This window comes from Malaclemys terrapin, chromosome 1 (assembly GCF_027887155.1).
Source record: "Malaclemys terrapin pileata isolate rMalTer1 chromosome 1, rMalTer1.hap1, whole genome shotgun sequence".
Classification (NCBI taxonomy): domain Eukaryota; kingdom Metazoa; phylum Chordata; order Testudines; family Emydidae; genus Malaclemys; species Malaclemys terrapin.
This window is the reverse complement of record NC_071505.1, coordinates 5228366-5243446: the sequence shown is the minus strand read 5'-3', so window position 1 is coordinate 5243446 and position 15081 is coordinate 5228366. Positions and strand designations below refer to the sequence as shown.

The 15081-nt window shown below is 44.0% G+C and overlaps 1 protein-coding gene across 4 annotated transcripts in view; it reads right to left on the bottom strand.

Moving 5' to 3' along the window:
- Positions 1–15081, bottom strand: part of AHCYL2 (adenosylhomocysteinase like 2) — a 170960-nt gene that overhangs the window by 43633 nt on the left and 112246 nt on the right. The window contains exon 3 of one of the 4 annotated variants that reach the window (XM_054013750.1): positions 11272–11388. The exons of the other annotated variants lie outside the window; for them this stretch is intronic. Within the exon in view, the coding sequence (XP_053869725.1) occupies positions 11272–11388 (117 nt within the window). The remainder of the gene's footprint in view (positions 1–11271; positions 11389–15081) is intronic. 4 annotated transcript variants of the gene reach the window in all.

The window sequence follows — 15081 nt, the reverse complement described above, 5'->3', positions numbered from 1 at the left end:
GAACTCCATAATAGTGGGGGATTTCAATTATCCCCATATTGACTGGGAACATGTCACCTCAGGATGAAATGCAGAGATAAAATTTCTCGATACTTTAAATGACTGCTTCATGGAGCAGCTGGTACGGGAACCCACAAGGGGAGAGGCAACTCTAGATTTAGTCGTGAGTGGAGCGCAGGAGTTGGTCCAAGAGGTAACTATAGCAGGACCGCTTGGAAATAGTGACCATAATATAACAACATTTAACATCCCTGTGGTGGGAAGAACATCTCAACAGCCCAACACTGAGGCATTTAATTTCAAAAAGGGGAACTATGCAAAAATGAGGGGGTTAAACAGAAATTAAAAGGTACATTGACTAAAATGAAATCCCTGCAAGCTGCATGGGCACTTTTTAAAGACATCATAATAGAGGCCCAACTTCAATGTATAACCCAAATTAAGAAACACAGTAAAAGAACTAAAAAAGAACCACCGTGGCTTAACAACCATGTAAAAGAAGCAGTGAGAGATAAAAAGACTTCCTTTAAAAAGTGGAAGTCAAATCCTAGTGAGGTAAATAGAAAGGAGCATAAACACTGCCAAATTAAGTGTAAAAATGTAATAAGAAAAGCCAAAGAGGAGTTTGAAGAAAGGCTAGCCAAAAACTCCAAAGGTAACAACAAAATGTTTTTTAAGTACATCAGAAGCAGGAAGCCTGCTAAACAACCAGCGGGGCCCCTCGATGATCGAGATACAAAAGGAGCGCTTAAAGATGATAAAGTCATTGCGGAGAAACTAAATGGATTATTTGCTTCAGTCTTCACGGCTGAGGATGTTAGGGAGATTTCCAAACCTGAGCCGGCTTTTGTAGGTGACAAATCTGAGGAACTGTCACAGATTGAAGTGTCACTAGAGGAGATTTTGGAATTAATTGATAAACTTAACATTGACAAGTCACCGGGACCGGATGGCATTCACCCAAGAGTTCTGAAAGAACTCAAATGTGAAGTTGCGGAACTATTAACAAGGGTTTGTAACCTGTCCTTTAAATCGGTCTCTGTACCCAATGACTGGAAGATAGCTAGTGTAACGCCAATATTTTAAAAGGGCTCTAGAGGTGATCCCGGCAATTACAGACCAGTAGTCTTAACATCAGTACCAGGCAAATTAGTCGAAACAATAGTAAAGAATAAAACTGTCAGACACCTAGAAGAACATAAATTGTTGGGCAAAAGTCAACATGGTTTCTGTAAAGGAAAATCGTGTCTTACTAATCTATTAGAGTTCTTTGAAGGGGTCAACAAACATGTGCACAAGGGGGATCCAGTGGACATAGTGTATTTAGATTTCCAGAAAGCCTTTGACAAGGTCCCTCACCAAAGGCTCTTTCATAAATGTCAAGGGATAAGAGGGAAGGTCCTTTCATGGATTGAGAACTGATTAAAAGACAGGGAACAAAGGGTAGGAATTAATGGTAAATTCTCAGAATGGAGAGGGGGTAACTCCAAGGGTCAGTCCTAGGACCAATCCTATTCAACTTATTCATAAATGATCTGGAGAAAGGAGTAAAAAGTGAGGTGGCAAAGTTTGCAGATGGTACTAAACTGCTCAAGATAGTTAAGACCAAAGCAGACTGTGAAGAACTTCAAAAAGATCTCACAAAACTAAGTGATTGGGCAACAAAATGGCAAATGAAATTTAATGTGGATAAATGTAAAGTAATGCACACTGGAAAAAATAACCCCAACTATACATACAATATGATGGGGGCTAATTTAGCTACAAGGAATCAGGAAAAAGATCTTGGAGTCATCGTGGATAGTTCTCTGAAGATGTCCACGCAGTGTGCAGAGGCGGTCAAAAAAGCAAACAGGATGTTAGGAATCATTAAAAAGGGGATAGAGAATAAGAAGGAAAATATATTATTGCCCGTATATAAATCAATGGTACGCCCACATCTTGAATACTGCCTACAGATGTGGTCTCCTCATCTCAAAAAAGATATACTGGCACCAGAAAAGGTTCAGAGAAGGGCAACTAAAATGATTAGGGGTTTGGAACGGGTCCCATATGAGGAGAGATTAAAGAGGCTAGGACTTTTCAGCTTGGAAAAGAGGAGTCTAAGGGGGGATATGATAGAGGTATATAAAATCATGAGTGATGTGGAGAAAGTAGATAAGGAAAAGTTATTTACTTATTCCCATAATACAAGAACTAGGGGCCACCAAATGAAATTAATGGGCAGCAGGTTTAAAACAAATAAAAGGAAGTTCTTCACACAGTGTAAAGTCAACTTGTGGAACTCCTTTCCTGAGGAGGTTGTGAAGGCTAGGACTATAACAGCGTTTAAAAGAGAACTGGATAAATTCCTGGAGGTTAAGTCCATTAATGGCTATTAGCCAGGATGGGTAAGGAATGGTGTCCCTAGCCTCTGTTTGTCAGAGGGTGGAGATGGATGGCAGGAGAGAGATCACTTGATCATTACCTGTTAGGTTCACTCCTTCTGGGGCACTTGGCATTGGCCACTGTCGGTAGACAGGATACTGGGCTAGATGGACCTTTGGTCTGACCCAGTATGGCCGTTCTTATGTTCTCAGTAGTAGTCCCCCCTCCCCTTCATCCCAATTACTAAGGCAAAACATGGGGTTACACTAGTGTCAAAGACTAAGATCTCTGATCCCTCAGAGCTGACCTTGTTGTCATATGAGGTGAAGTTTGAAACCTGTGCCAAGAGCTCTCTGTTTCCCAAGCCTTACCCCAAATTCTTCTTGGTCCCATCCTCGATGATGACTGCCTAAATAGCAGGCCCGGTTCATCATAATAATCTGAGGGGTCCCTTGCTATCATTTTATCTTTATGGAACGAGTTCCCTTGCGGGATGTCAGGCTCTTTGAGCCCCTCAACCCTAGGATCAACAGTCAAAGCAACATTCAGGGACCAGAAACCAAATGGAAGCCATCACCAACACATTCCATTCCAAAGACAAAGCAGCTGGAACCTAGAACGATGGAACCTCCCCGCATCATCTGCTTTATTCATCTCTAATACAGAGCTCTCTGCTGGTGAGACCGTCTCGGAGGGTATGTCTACACTGCAATAAAAGACCTGCAGCAAGGCTATGGTTGGCCTGGACTCACGGGGCTCGGGGCAAAAAATTGTAGTGTAGTTGCTCAGGCTTGGACTGGAGCCCGGGCTCTGAGACCCCGTGAATGGGGTGGGTCTCAGAGCCTGGGCTTCAGCCCAAGCCCAAATGTCTATACTGCAATTTTTAGCCCAGTGAGCCTGAGTCAATTGACCCGGGCTCTGAGACTCAGTGTCACGGATTTTTTATTGCAATGTAGACATACCTGATATGGACTTCTCAAGAACCTGATCCACACTGTTTGCCCTCCTCCCCGATGGAATTCTCTACAGTTTCCCTCCAGAGAACTTTAAATCCTTTCAAGATCTTTTGACAAGAATTGCAGGCACACTGGACTTAGAACTGTCCAGTCCAAGAAAAAAAAATGCAAAAATTATTTGATAACTTGGAACCAAAGTAACTTGCACTGCCTATTAAAGATTATGTATTGGGCTGGCCAAGGATCTATAGATGATTTCAGTTTCAATCATTCCAACTTCTTATAAGATGTATAAATTCTATCAAGTGTCCTCACATGGGTTGAATGCTTCTTCTGGCATCCAAAATCATCTTCCCTAGTTGTCTGGCACTAATGAGAAAACAGATTTAAGGAGAGCGTACAAGTCAACCCCAAATGACAACAGTGCCAGACAGACAGAACTACTCAGATGCCAGGCCACTTTACAAATGAGCATCACAAATTATTAAACATTACTAGAAAGATGATTTTTATATGTGGGACAGACTGGGTCCCCCGTTGTGTCTCCTTCCAGAAAAGCAGTGAGAAGCAGCTGGGGACATTTAAACAAAGGGCCAAACAGTGGCTAAGCACTCTTTCAAGGCTGCGCATGATGTGTTTGATGGGCCTAATCTTTCTATTGCCACTGCCATAACCAGCAGAAGGGCAACATGGCTAAAGTGCTCTAGTCCCGCCACACAAATAACCCAGAAGGGAAGACCTTCCCTTTGAATGTTGTGAGCTTTTTTAGTACCTGCAAGAATGAGACCTTAGAGAAAGTGAAAGATTCAAGGTTCACTTTGAAGACTCTAGGAATATAAAAAACCCTCCTTCAGAAGGAAGACTCCCTTTAGATACCACAGACAAGATCTGGTGACTTCTTCCTCTGTCAAGAGGAAACCACACCAAAGGTCTTCCTCCCTTCTGGCAAACACAGATCTCAGTCTTGTTGTCAGACGCATATGTCTTCATGCTGTGTTTCAGGCCCTCCTTCAAACACCAAGTAATAGTTTTGGAAGTATACTTGAGAGTCTCAGACCAGTCAACCTGGATGTAATGGACATCAACCCTGTCTCCCCCTTGCTTCAGAGGCCACCTGTTCCCTGTTTTTGAAAACATAGAATAAAATTATCACAGACAAGTGGGTGTTGGAAAACTCTTGAAGTGGCTACGCCATACAATCGCACTCCATAGTTCCAAATTATTCACTTTTTCCATCCCTCTTCAGGGATTGTTCTCGCCAAAAAAAAAAAAAAAAAAAGGATCAGAAAGGAAAATTCTGCTCTGTTGCAGATTAGTGGAACCGACACAATTCCCAATCAATACGGGTGGAAAGTGGTTATTCCTGTTCTTTTCTTATTCCTTCTAGACCTGGAGGGCTCCTTTCTAGTCTGGATTTTAGGGCATTCACTCAATACTTTAAGTTTTGGACTATGATCGTAGTCTCCATTACTTCCTCTTTAAATCTACAAGACGGGTTTGTAGCTCTCAGCTTCAAAGACACTTATTTCTATAGATCCATCCGACCAGCACACAGGGAGTATTACTGTTTCTGCATCAGTCAGGTTTGCTATCCATATGGAGTTCTACGTACTGCTCAGCTGGTATCTACCAACTGTCTTGCAGCAGGCTGTATTGTGACAGTGTATTTCTATACCTAGACAGCTGATAATGGCATAGTCACTACAAGAAGTTCAAGACCCCTTTCAAAAAACATACCCTGGGCCTCAGGATAAATCAGGAAAAGTCATTTTATTCCCGTCTACAGGATCACATTCACTGAAGCAGACACACACTCCACAACTACAAGGATTTACCTGCCACCACAAGGCTTCACAAGATACTCAGGACTAGACAACGGTTACACTCTCCACCACAGCATCAAGTCAGAACAATCATACAATTGCTAGGATTGATGGCATTGATTCTGATTATTTCCTTTGCCAGATTAAGAATGAGACCTCTAAAAACCTAAAGAATGTGGACTTGAGGAAAATAAACCATCTACGTTCAAGGGCTCTTTCAAGCCTCCAACTCCCAGATTTGCTGATAACTGATTATCAGTTATCAGCAAAACAAGAAAGCAGACTGCACATACATATACTGGAACTCAGATCAATCAGACTGGCATAAAAGACATTCCTCCCACATATACAAATACAACACTACAAAAAAACACATAAACCACCCTTCTATGTCCGGAGGAAGTGCATTCACCATCACATCACCAACTATTCAGCTCCCAGACAAGGAGAATACCTGGGCAGACAAACTCAGCAGAACAAGCAACATAACACACAAATAATCCCTAAAAACACACTACAGGCTTGTCCACACGACTGCTTAGTGTGTGGCAAACTAGTGCACTGTATGTTCACACCCTGGTTTGCTGTGCATTAAGGGTATGTCTACCTTGCAATTAAACACCCACAGCTGTCCCGTGTCAGTTGACTAGGGTTATGGGGCTGTAAAACTGCGGTGTAGACATTCAGGCTCAAGTTCTGGAACCCTAAGTCTCCAAGACTTGTTCACTATTTCCCCATACCCCAATCTGTGGGGCATGACAAATAGATCTTGTTGCAGCACAAGAGAATTCCAAATAAGCAGAATAGTGCTCCCGAGGAGGAACAAGTTGCGGTTCCCTGATCGTTATCTTCTCCCTGAATTAAAGCCATCAGTTTCTGTATGCTTTTCCCCCAAACCCCTTGATTCAAGTGTTATTGGAAAGATAAAAGACAAGGCACATGGTTCTACTGATAACATCAAACAGGACCAGATAGTTTGGGAATTCAGTGGAGTCAAGCCATTTTCTCTTCCACTGGTTCTAGATCTTTTAACATAACTGAGGTCTCATGCTTCACCCAGATCCGAAATCTCAGCAAAGGGAGTTTTCATCAAACTTCTGTGAAAACATTTATCTTTCTTCCAAGGAGTCTCAGAGTTGTTAGTGCAAAGCCTTTGTTATTGTTATATGGAGATATACCTATCTCATAGAACTGGAAGGGACCTTGAAAGGTAATTGAGTCCAGTCCCCTGCCTCCACAGCAGGACCAAGTACTGTCCCTGACAGATTTTTTGCCCCAGATCCCTAAATGGCCCCCTCAAGGATTGAACTCACAACGCTGGGTTTAGTATCAGAGGGGTAGCCGTGTTAGTCTGAATCTGTAAAAAGCAACAGAGCTTTAAGACTAACAGAAGTATTGGGAGCATAAGCTTTCGTGGGTAAGAACCTCACTTCTTCAAATGCATCTGAAGAAGTGAGGTTCTTACCCACGAAAGCTAACGCTGGGTTTAGCAGGCCAATGCTCAAACCACTGAGCTATCCCTCCCCGCAGCTAGGCTGTAGCCAAGCGGAAACGAGGCTCAGTTTTGGTGACCCATCACAATATAACTGAATCTGCACCAGTGTTTCCCACAAGTGGGGATATGTACTGATAAAAGGAGAAAGAGCAATTACCTAAACTGAAAATTGAGATCCACATTCCACACCCCCAGTATTCTGAGCTTAGATGGTCTGAGGAGGAACTCAGGTGACACAGAGTGTCCGCTCCCCCTTATACAGCCCCTCATGGAGTATTCCATGTCACAAAGCATGTGTGCTGTCCCTCCAGCAGTCAGAACTTTCCAGAGGGATCCAAGCTCCCATGGCATGCTCAGTTATATCCCAAGAGTGGAATTTTTGTTACTGATAAGCTACTCAAAGGACTCAAGTTATAGGGATACAAACTCCTCTTTCCAGCGCTCCCACAGCCTTTCATTAGCATCTAGGTGTCGGTAAATCTCAACCAAGCAGTTAAAACCCCCCGTTCTGTACTGCCAGTATGCAGACGGTCTTTTACACAGCACCCAGTGTGCCAGTAATTGACTTTTCTAGCCTCCCACCAGCACTTTAGAACGCTCCCCAGGGAAAAAGCTTAGCGCTGGTGCTGTCTGCGTGCCAGGCTCCCCAAGACCTGCTTGTGCCTAATCTGCTTACTAAGAATTATACATTACTGAAATTTCTCCGCAAAGGATCTGTCCCCTGCAAGGGTGCGAAAGGCAAGTCTGACCCTGCAAACAGCGCATCGACAGCAAAACACATTCAAGGAGGTGAAGAACTGGAAGCCTATCTTTTAATAAAGAAAGCAAGTTATACAATACTGAACACTGGGATCAAACACTGCAAAAGGATTAGCTAGTTAATGCAGGATTATTTTCCTGAAAACAGCTAATCTGTGCAAAGGGTTTTTAAAACCATATCTGGGTGTTACTCCTTGGGCTGAATGTACTTTTTGTAACCAAGCCTGTAAAACATAGGTAGTAACCAGATTTTCCTACATGCTGCATCTTTACTGTTAACAGCCATAGAGGAAGTTATGCTATGTGTGAGCCCTACTTTCCTGTGGAATTTGACAAAATTACCGAGGACAGGATCTCCCCAATACACATATTTTGGAAAGATACTAGAAGTCTGCAGGATCTATCTCCTAAATGTAATTTAAAGTTTAGGACAGGGCCCCCATTCAGTGATTTACAAGTAAGCAAAACAAAGCTATGTGATGTTAAAGAAATGGCAGTTGCCAGGCAGTGTTATCCAATGGCCAAGAGAGGGGGAAATAGCTGCAGACTAGAAATGGTCCCAACTGGCAGGAACTGGAGGGGGATCTGAACTTTCCCAACATTCAAGGATGCTCAGATTTAGGGTTTGGATCCAGGAAAATCTGACTACTGATACCACCAGACTCTTTTTAAACAGTGATAAAAAGAGGAACTAGGGTACATTCCAAAAAAGGGCACTTCCCCACTAACTAATTAATCCTTCCTAAGACCTGCACCTCCTAAAGATGCCTATTACCAGCTAATAGAAAATGTACCTTGTTCCTTTTCTGTTTGACCCCACTGAAGTTATGAAACAGCGTGAGAAAGAAATCAATCTCCTTTAATTAAAGATATTATTAACTTAATCTTATTTCGATAACCAATTTATGTGTGTAATGTGCACAACAACACCACTTAGCACTTAAGCGCTTCAAAGCTCTGGACAAATATTAACTAACTAATCCTCATAACACCACTGCAAGGCAGGTAAGGATTATCCTGATTTTACAGAAGGGGGAAAACAGACACAGAGATTAAATGATTTGCCAAAGGCCAAGCCACTTAGTCACTGGCGGAGACAGGATTACCACATGCATACCACTAGGCTGTGCTGCCTTGCTGCTGTGACTAATGCCAGGTCATGCAGTTGCAAATAGCTGCCTTTCCCCTACTTGCTGTGACAGCTATCTGGGCAGACTGGCTGTGAAACTGTACTGCGAGCCTTTTGGGGTATCTACAGGGCACACAAGGTGACCACCACAAGTATAAATACAGCTGCAACACTGAAAGCATGGGACAAAAACTCTGCATTTTCTTTCAGTGAAATACAGGGATTGGATTTTTATATAAGTAGGCTTGGAAGTATTAGGTTTTTGTTGGTAAATGATGGTAAACATCGATTTCACTGTACACACATAAACTGAGAAAAAATATTTCCATCGATGATCATCTAAATTTCAAGATAATCAAAGAAAGAAAAATGCTGCTGAGACTTAGAGTATGATTTAAGGATATTTACTTTGTATATTTTGTCATTTGAAGTTGCTAATGTGTTCTAAGAGTTATAAAGTTTTAATTTTTTACATCTCAAAGTCAACTGTCATGAAATTGTTGTCTGCCCCCCCACATTCCCCCCCTTTCCCACAACTCTTGAAACTGTAAATAGATAAAAATTATCTTTAACTTTTTGCAACTGTGAACATTTTAATTGATAAAAATAAAAAAAAGATTAAAAATAAACATCAATATTATCCATCAGAATTACAAAAAAAAATAAAATAAAAATAAAATTTTGCCAAGCCTATAAATAAGTGAGTCACTTGGCAAACAAACATATTACACCATACGCTGCTGGAGGTGTTTATGCTTTGTACGTGAAAGATACAAGAAAGCGTCCTCAAATTGTACAACAAAATGGGACGTGGGGAGAGATAAAGAGGCAAATAATCGGCTCTTCAGAAGTATTTTAGGAGCCTCGGGGTTGAGTCACCTTTGTTAGGAGTTGGTTAGCAACAGCAAGAAAGCAGCAGACCCTAGAGGCAGGGAAATTCCCCCCCAGCCTTCAGTTTAGTGGTAGAATTTTTAACAAGGCACTCCCATGAGACGCCCCTATAGCACATCAGTGACCTATACAACTGGGAATCTTCTAAGGCAGGGGTCGGCAACCTTTCAGAAGTGGTGGGCCAAGTCTTCATTTATTCACGCTAATTTAAGGTTTCGTGTGCCAGTAATACATTTTAATGATTTTAGGTCTCTTTCTATAAGTCGATAATATAGAACTAAACTATTGTTGTATGTAAAGTAAATAAGGTTTTTAAAATGTTTAAGAAGCTTCATTTAAAATTAAATTAAAATGCAGAGTGGACTGGTGCGAGTGCCACTGAAAATCAGCTCGTGTGCCGCCTTCAGCACGCAAGCCATAGGTTGCCTACCCCTGTTCTAAGGGGTTTAAGGTAGTTAGGTACTCTGCTCAATTGTTGGGGACCTAACTCCTCAGGTCCCTTTGGAAATCCCAGCCTTAACTAAAAAATGATCATTTGATTAACTTGGACAAAAGAGAGGTCTTTAAAGCGGCAAAGAAAGCAGAGAGAATGATGGTCATTAGTAATAGTGTAGTGACTGAAAGTTGATATGTTTAGATGCTTCTTTGGTATTTTACATGAAATGAGCTTGGAGGGTCTCACTCAGATCCATTCCTAGAGGGACTGGAGTCAGCGGCGGCTCCAGGCACCAGCGCTCCAAGCGCGTGCGTGGGGTGGCAAGCCGCAGGGCGCGCCCTGCCGGTCACTGCGAGGGCAGCAGTCAGGGAGCCTTCGGCGGCATGCCTGTGGGAGGTCCGTCGATCCCGTGGTTTCGGGGGCAATTGAGCAGTGGGTACACCGAAGCCGCGGGACCGGCAGACCTCCCGCAGGCATGCTGCCGAAGCCGCGGGACCGGGGACCTCCCACAGGCGTGCCACCGAAGGCAGCCTGCCTGCCGTGCTTGGGGCAGCAAAAAAGATAGAGCTGCCCCTGACTGGAGTTCACATCACAACAACAGCATAACTGCCACCCATTTTGTGCACAGGTGCCAGGACACAATGGCCTGTCAACTAAACTCCCCTTTTGGCTCTAAAATCCATCTCTCCAGGACAAGGAAGAGGCACATTGATGGGAGTCACCGCTACCTGCAAATGCAACTGGCCTGGGAACAGAGGGCTTCAGTCTCCGGGGCTGTCAACCCAGCACTTTGCATTAGCACAAAAATGCACGGTTTTATTAACACAAATTAAACTGCTGATGCTGTAGTGGGAGAGACTAAGTGCACGAGATGGAGGAGAGCTCACAGGAAATCACTCAGAGCTCTTTCAGCTATGGGTCTGGAGCACCCACAAATTGAAGAAATATTAGTCAGACTAATTAGACTAACATTAGTCTTTAAAAAATGACAATCATACCAAATATTCACATTAGAATACTGATTAGCTCTCAAAGAGTATTGTAAAGGCTGTGCAATGCTATACTAGATCACAGATCTATACTGGAGAAATTCTAAGCGTTAGTGCCAGCTTAAAGCTTGTGTTACCATGTGGGGTATACTTAGATTTAAGACTTCATTGAGACATACTTGTCTGTATAACTGGTATGGTGAACATTGAGTCTGGGCTAATATTTATATGGGGAGGACACAGCATGCGTTGTTCCTTTGCACCTCCTAGGAACCCATTGTGAGGAAATACAGCAACTGTGGGAGAAATAGGTCACCCTCCCAGCCGCAGGGTGAGTGTTCACACAGTACGGGGCAAAGCAGTGGATTATAGTATTAAGGAACGCGGCAGCCCAGCACAAACATGTGGGTGAAAACCCTACTACACCTGGATGAGCTAGCCATAGCTTCATTGCTTCCTTGGGGGCAGAGAGAGTTCCCTTGGCATGGGCCTGTGCTGAGTGTGGCAGGGAAAAGCACACACTCAGCTGTTTGGGCCTCTCTTCTGCAACAATAGAAAGAGAAAGTCCAAGAATTAGAAAAAACAGCCTCAAGTTATTAATGATCAAGCCCACTTGTAACTAGGCTGCCCCCAAACTACAAGGTGAATTCTCCATCTGTTATTTAGAGAGTATGAAAAAGATAGAGCCCTACCCCCAAAACTTCATAGTCTCATTCAGAGAAACTGAGACAACGGTTCAGGTCTGAGACACTGTCAGGGAGATCGGCATAGGTGGCTTCTCAGAGGAGTGGGTTTTCAGGAGGGACAGGAGGGGAAGGACATTTGGAATACACAGTATGGGAGGATGTTCCAACCGTAGGGGCAGCAAGACAGAGGCCATAAAACCAAAAGTGGGAGAAGACAACAGGAAAGAAGTTAGTTATCCTATGTAACTGTGGTTTTTCATGATGCTATAGTCAGTGTGGATCCCATCGTAGGTGCACATGCATCTCATGTATGCAAGATCAGAGTTTTTGCATAGCAGTCTGTCAAGGGAGTGTGCCCTGTGCCACCTCGCGCGTCTATACAAGGGCATAAGGTGGGCGGCAGCCGCGACCCTATCTCAGTTCCCCCACAATTCAAAGCCCGTGTTGCTGAGCACTCTGAATAGAAGGGATGGAGAGCGGGTTGTGGGACTTACCCCAATGACCACATCTCAAAGAACCAGTTACTGCAGGGTAACAATCCATTCGTTCTTTGAATACGTCAGTGTGGATCCCACTGTAAGCGACTGGCAAGCAGTATCCTCCCTGGAGAGTGGGAATGAATACTTCCAGCTGCACTGGTCAAATAATGATTGAAGCACTGCCCTCCTCAACTTGGCAACAGACCTGGCTATCATGACACGGTCATAATGTTTAACTAAGGTCAGTGGGTTGCTCCATGGAGATGCCTTAGAGATCTCAGATACTGGCGCGTTTCCAAAGTAGGCTGCTGCTGCTGCCTGTGCCCTGATGGAGTGCGCCTTAATTTTTGGAAGGAAAACTATCTGACAGCAGATAAAATCTGAGTGGATCATGCGTGTGTGTTTCTCTGTGATGAGATGGCTCATCTTTTGATGAGCAGGATATAACCACGAATAGGTGAGGAGACATAAGGTGGGGGGCAGCTGGTCATGTTACGGTAATAGAGCAAAGTTCTTGAAATATTCAGAGAGTGTAGCTGCTTCTCCCCTAGCATTAAGTGTTGTTTTGGGAGAAGACTGACAGGTTAAATGATAGATTCAAGTGAAATTCTCAGACCACTTTAGAAATGAACTTAGGGTGTGGTCTCAACACAACTTTGTCTCTATGGAAGAATGTGTGAGGAGATTCAGCCAGAAGGGCTTAGACTCGCTGACCTTCCTGGCTGAGGTGACAGCAACCAGAAAAAACTGTCTTAAGAGTAAGGTGGTGCATCGAGCAATCCAACAGGAGGTTGAAAAAGAGGCTCCACAAATTTCAAGAGGCCAATGGTGAGATCCCATGTAGGAACTGGGCCTCTAACGTGTGAATAAGTAAACAGGAGGGCCCTGAGGAATTTTAATACCATTGCAGCTGATATTACTGCAAGGTGGACTTTGAGAGAACTAAATGTTAGTCTAGCTTGTTTTAAGTGCAGCATGTATTCCAGGGTCCTTGGTATCAGGACCTCTCCTCGGTCCAGATTATATTGGTTTGCCCAAGGAAAAGCCTTTTCCATTTGGAGGAGATCATCCTAGTACAGGGCTTTATGCTATGTCTGAGAATTTCTTGAACCTGCCGAGAACAGTCCCTATCAGTAACGCTCAACCAGCCAACTTCCAAGAAGTCAGGTGCCACAACTGCAGCTCTGGGTGCAACAGCTGACCGTGAGTCTGAGATGACATGTTTGGATGGACTGGGAGATGGATAGGAGGATGACTGGACATTTGCAATAGGTCTAACAGTCAAATTTGCCTTGTCCAGTAGAAAGCTATCAGAGTGGCCTTGTCCAGTCTGATTTTGGATATTATCCTGGGTATCAGGGGAATTGGTGTGTCACCAATGAGGAAAGCTGGTGACTCCTGTCTCATTTGGGTTCTGCCTAGCATGATAATGAGGCTGCTTGGTGTGATAAAATCTGTTTCTCCGGCTAGGCTGGGGTTGATGATGTTATGGTTTATGGTACAGGGCTGGGGTGCAGATCCCCAGGGAGCACAAAATGGCCTTAAGAGTCCTTTAAGAAGTGCAGAGTTTTGTCTGTCCACTTGTTGACTAGTTCCATGACTTCAGAGGGCAGTTCTTTGATTAAGGCCTGCACTTCCCTGGGCATGCCCAATGCCTGAAGCCATGATGCTCTGTGCATTGGTCATTGCCATGACCCTAGATCTGACCGTGGTGTCTGAAGAGTCTATTGCCAAGTGTAGGGCTGCCTTGGCCCCTAATTGACCTTCTAACTATTTATTTGAGCTCTTCCCTATTCTCAGATGGGACAGAAAAGGTGTCACCCTATCCTAGGTCAAAATGTTATATTTGACCAGAAAGGCCTGAGCTTGCCACCCATACTGGGAGGAAGACAGAGGAGTAGAATTTCCTCCAAAACTGATCAAGCTTCTTTAGGCCTTTGTACTTTGGGGTGCTTTTATTGGACTTGGATTGCTCATGCACAGGTGAGACAACCACAGAGCCTGGTTTGGGATGGATGTAGAAGTACTCCAACCCTTCTGAGGGACTTGGTAATGCTTTGCTATCCTTCTTGGGTGAGTGGTAGGAATGAAGGCAGGCATTTGCCACAAGACTTTACTGGGATCAAGCAGCCCTTCATTGGGCGAGCAATCCCGGCAGGCCCAAAGATGTCAGTATGTTGAACATTTTAGGAGATTTTTTTCTTGTATGACAGATGTCTCTATTTCTAGCATCTCTGCAATTGTCCTAAGTAGTTCTTGAAATTATTTGAAGTCACTCAGCACTGACCACAGCATTGATAACACTGCTGCATTGGGTGAAGAAGATGAAAGGTTCTAGGTGGTGAGGTAGAACATTGTTATTGCTTTTTCCCCAGGCCCAGTGTTGATGGTCTGGCCAACAGTGCCTCTGGGAAGCATGATCTCTCTCTCTCTCTCTTCCCAGAATGAGATGGAGATTGAGTCCTAGAGGCTTACGAAGGTAGATCCCACCAAGTTCAATAAAGCCAGAGCAGCATGCCAGAGAGCTATGGCAGGCTTATCTGATATTGGGCAGTTCAGTGACATTCCTGATGTGACGGTGGCTGAGTTCTGCAGCGAGAGGCAGAGCCACCAAGGTCTTTCTATTGTGTTACCCAGGGAACTCTGGGGAGAGGATTCTCTGCTCAAAGGAGGCGAGAACGTGTGATCCAGTGATGGAGAAGAGGAATAGATCTCTCTAGTGGCAGCACTGAGGTATGGGGCACTCTCAGTACAAGGGTCTGCTTCAATACTGGTAAATATCTCAGTTCTAAGTTCTTCCGGGGGCACATTGAGCATCCTCAGTGATTCTGTTGAAGGCATAAATGCCGAAGGTTGTGTCACTGGTGCCAGTGAACTTTTCCTCTGTGCTTCAGTGGTAGGTGGTCCCTCATCACTATCTCTCGATGCTGTGTGGGGCTCAGTGGTTTTCCCCCAAAGTCTTATAGAATCCTAGAATATTAGAGTTGCAAGAGACCTCAGGAGGTTATCTAGTCCAATCCCCTGCTCAAAGTGGTCCAACACCAACTAAATCATTCCAGCCATGACTCTGT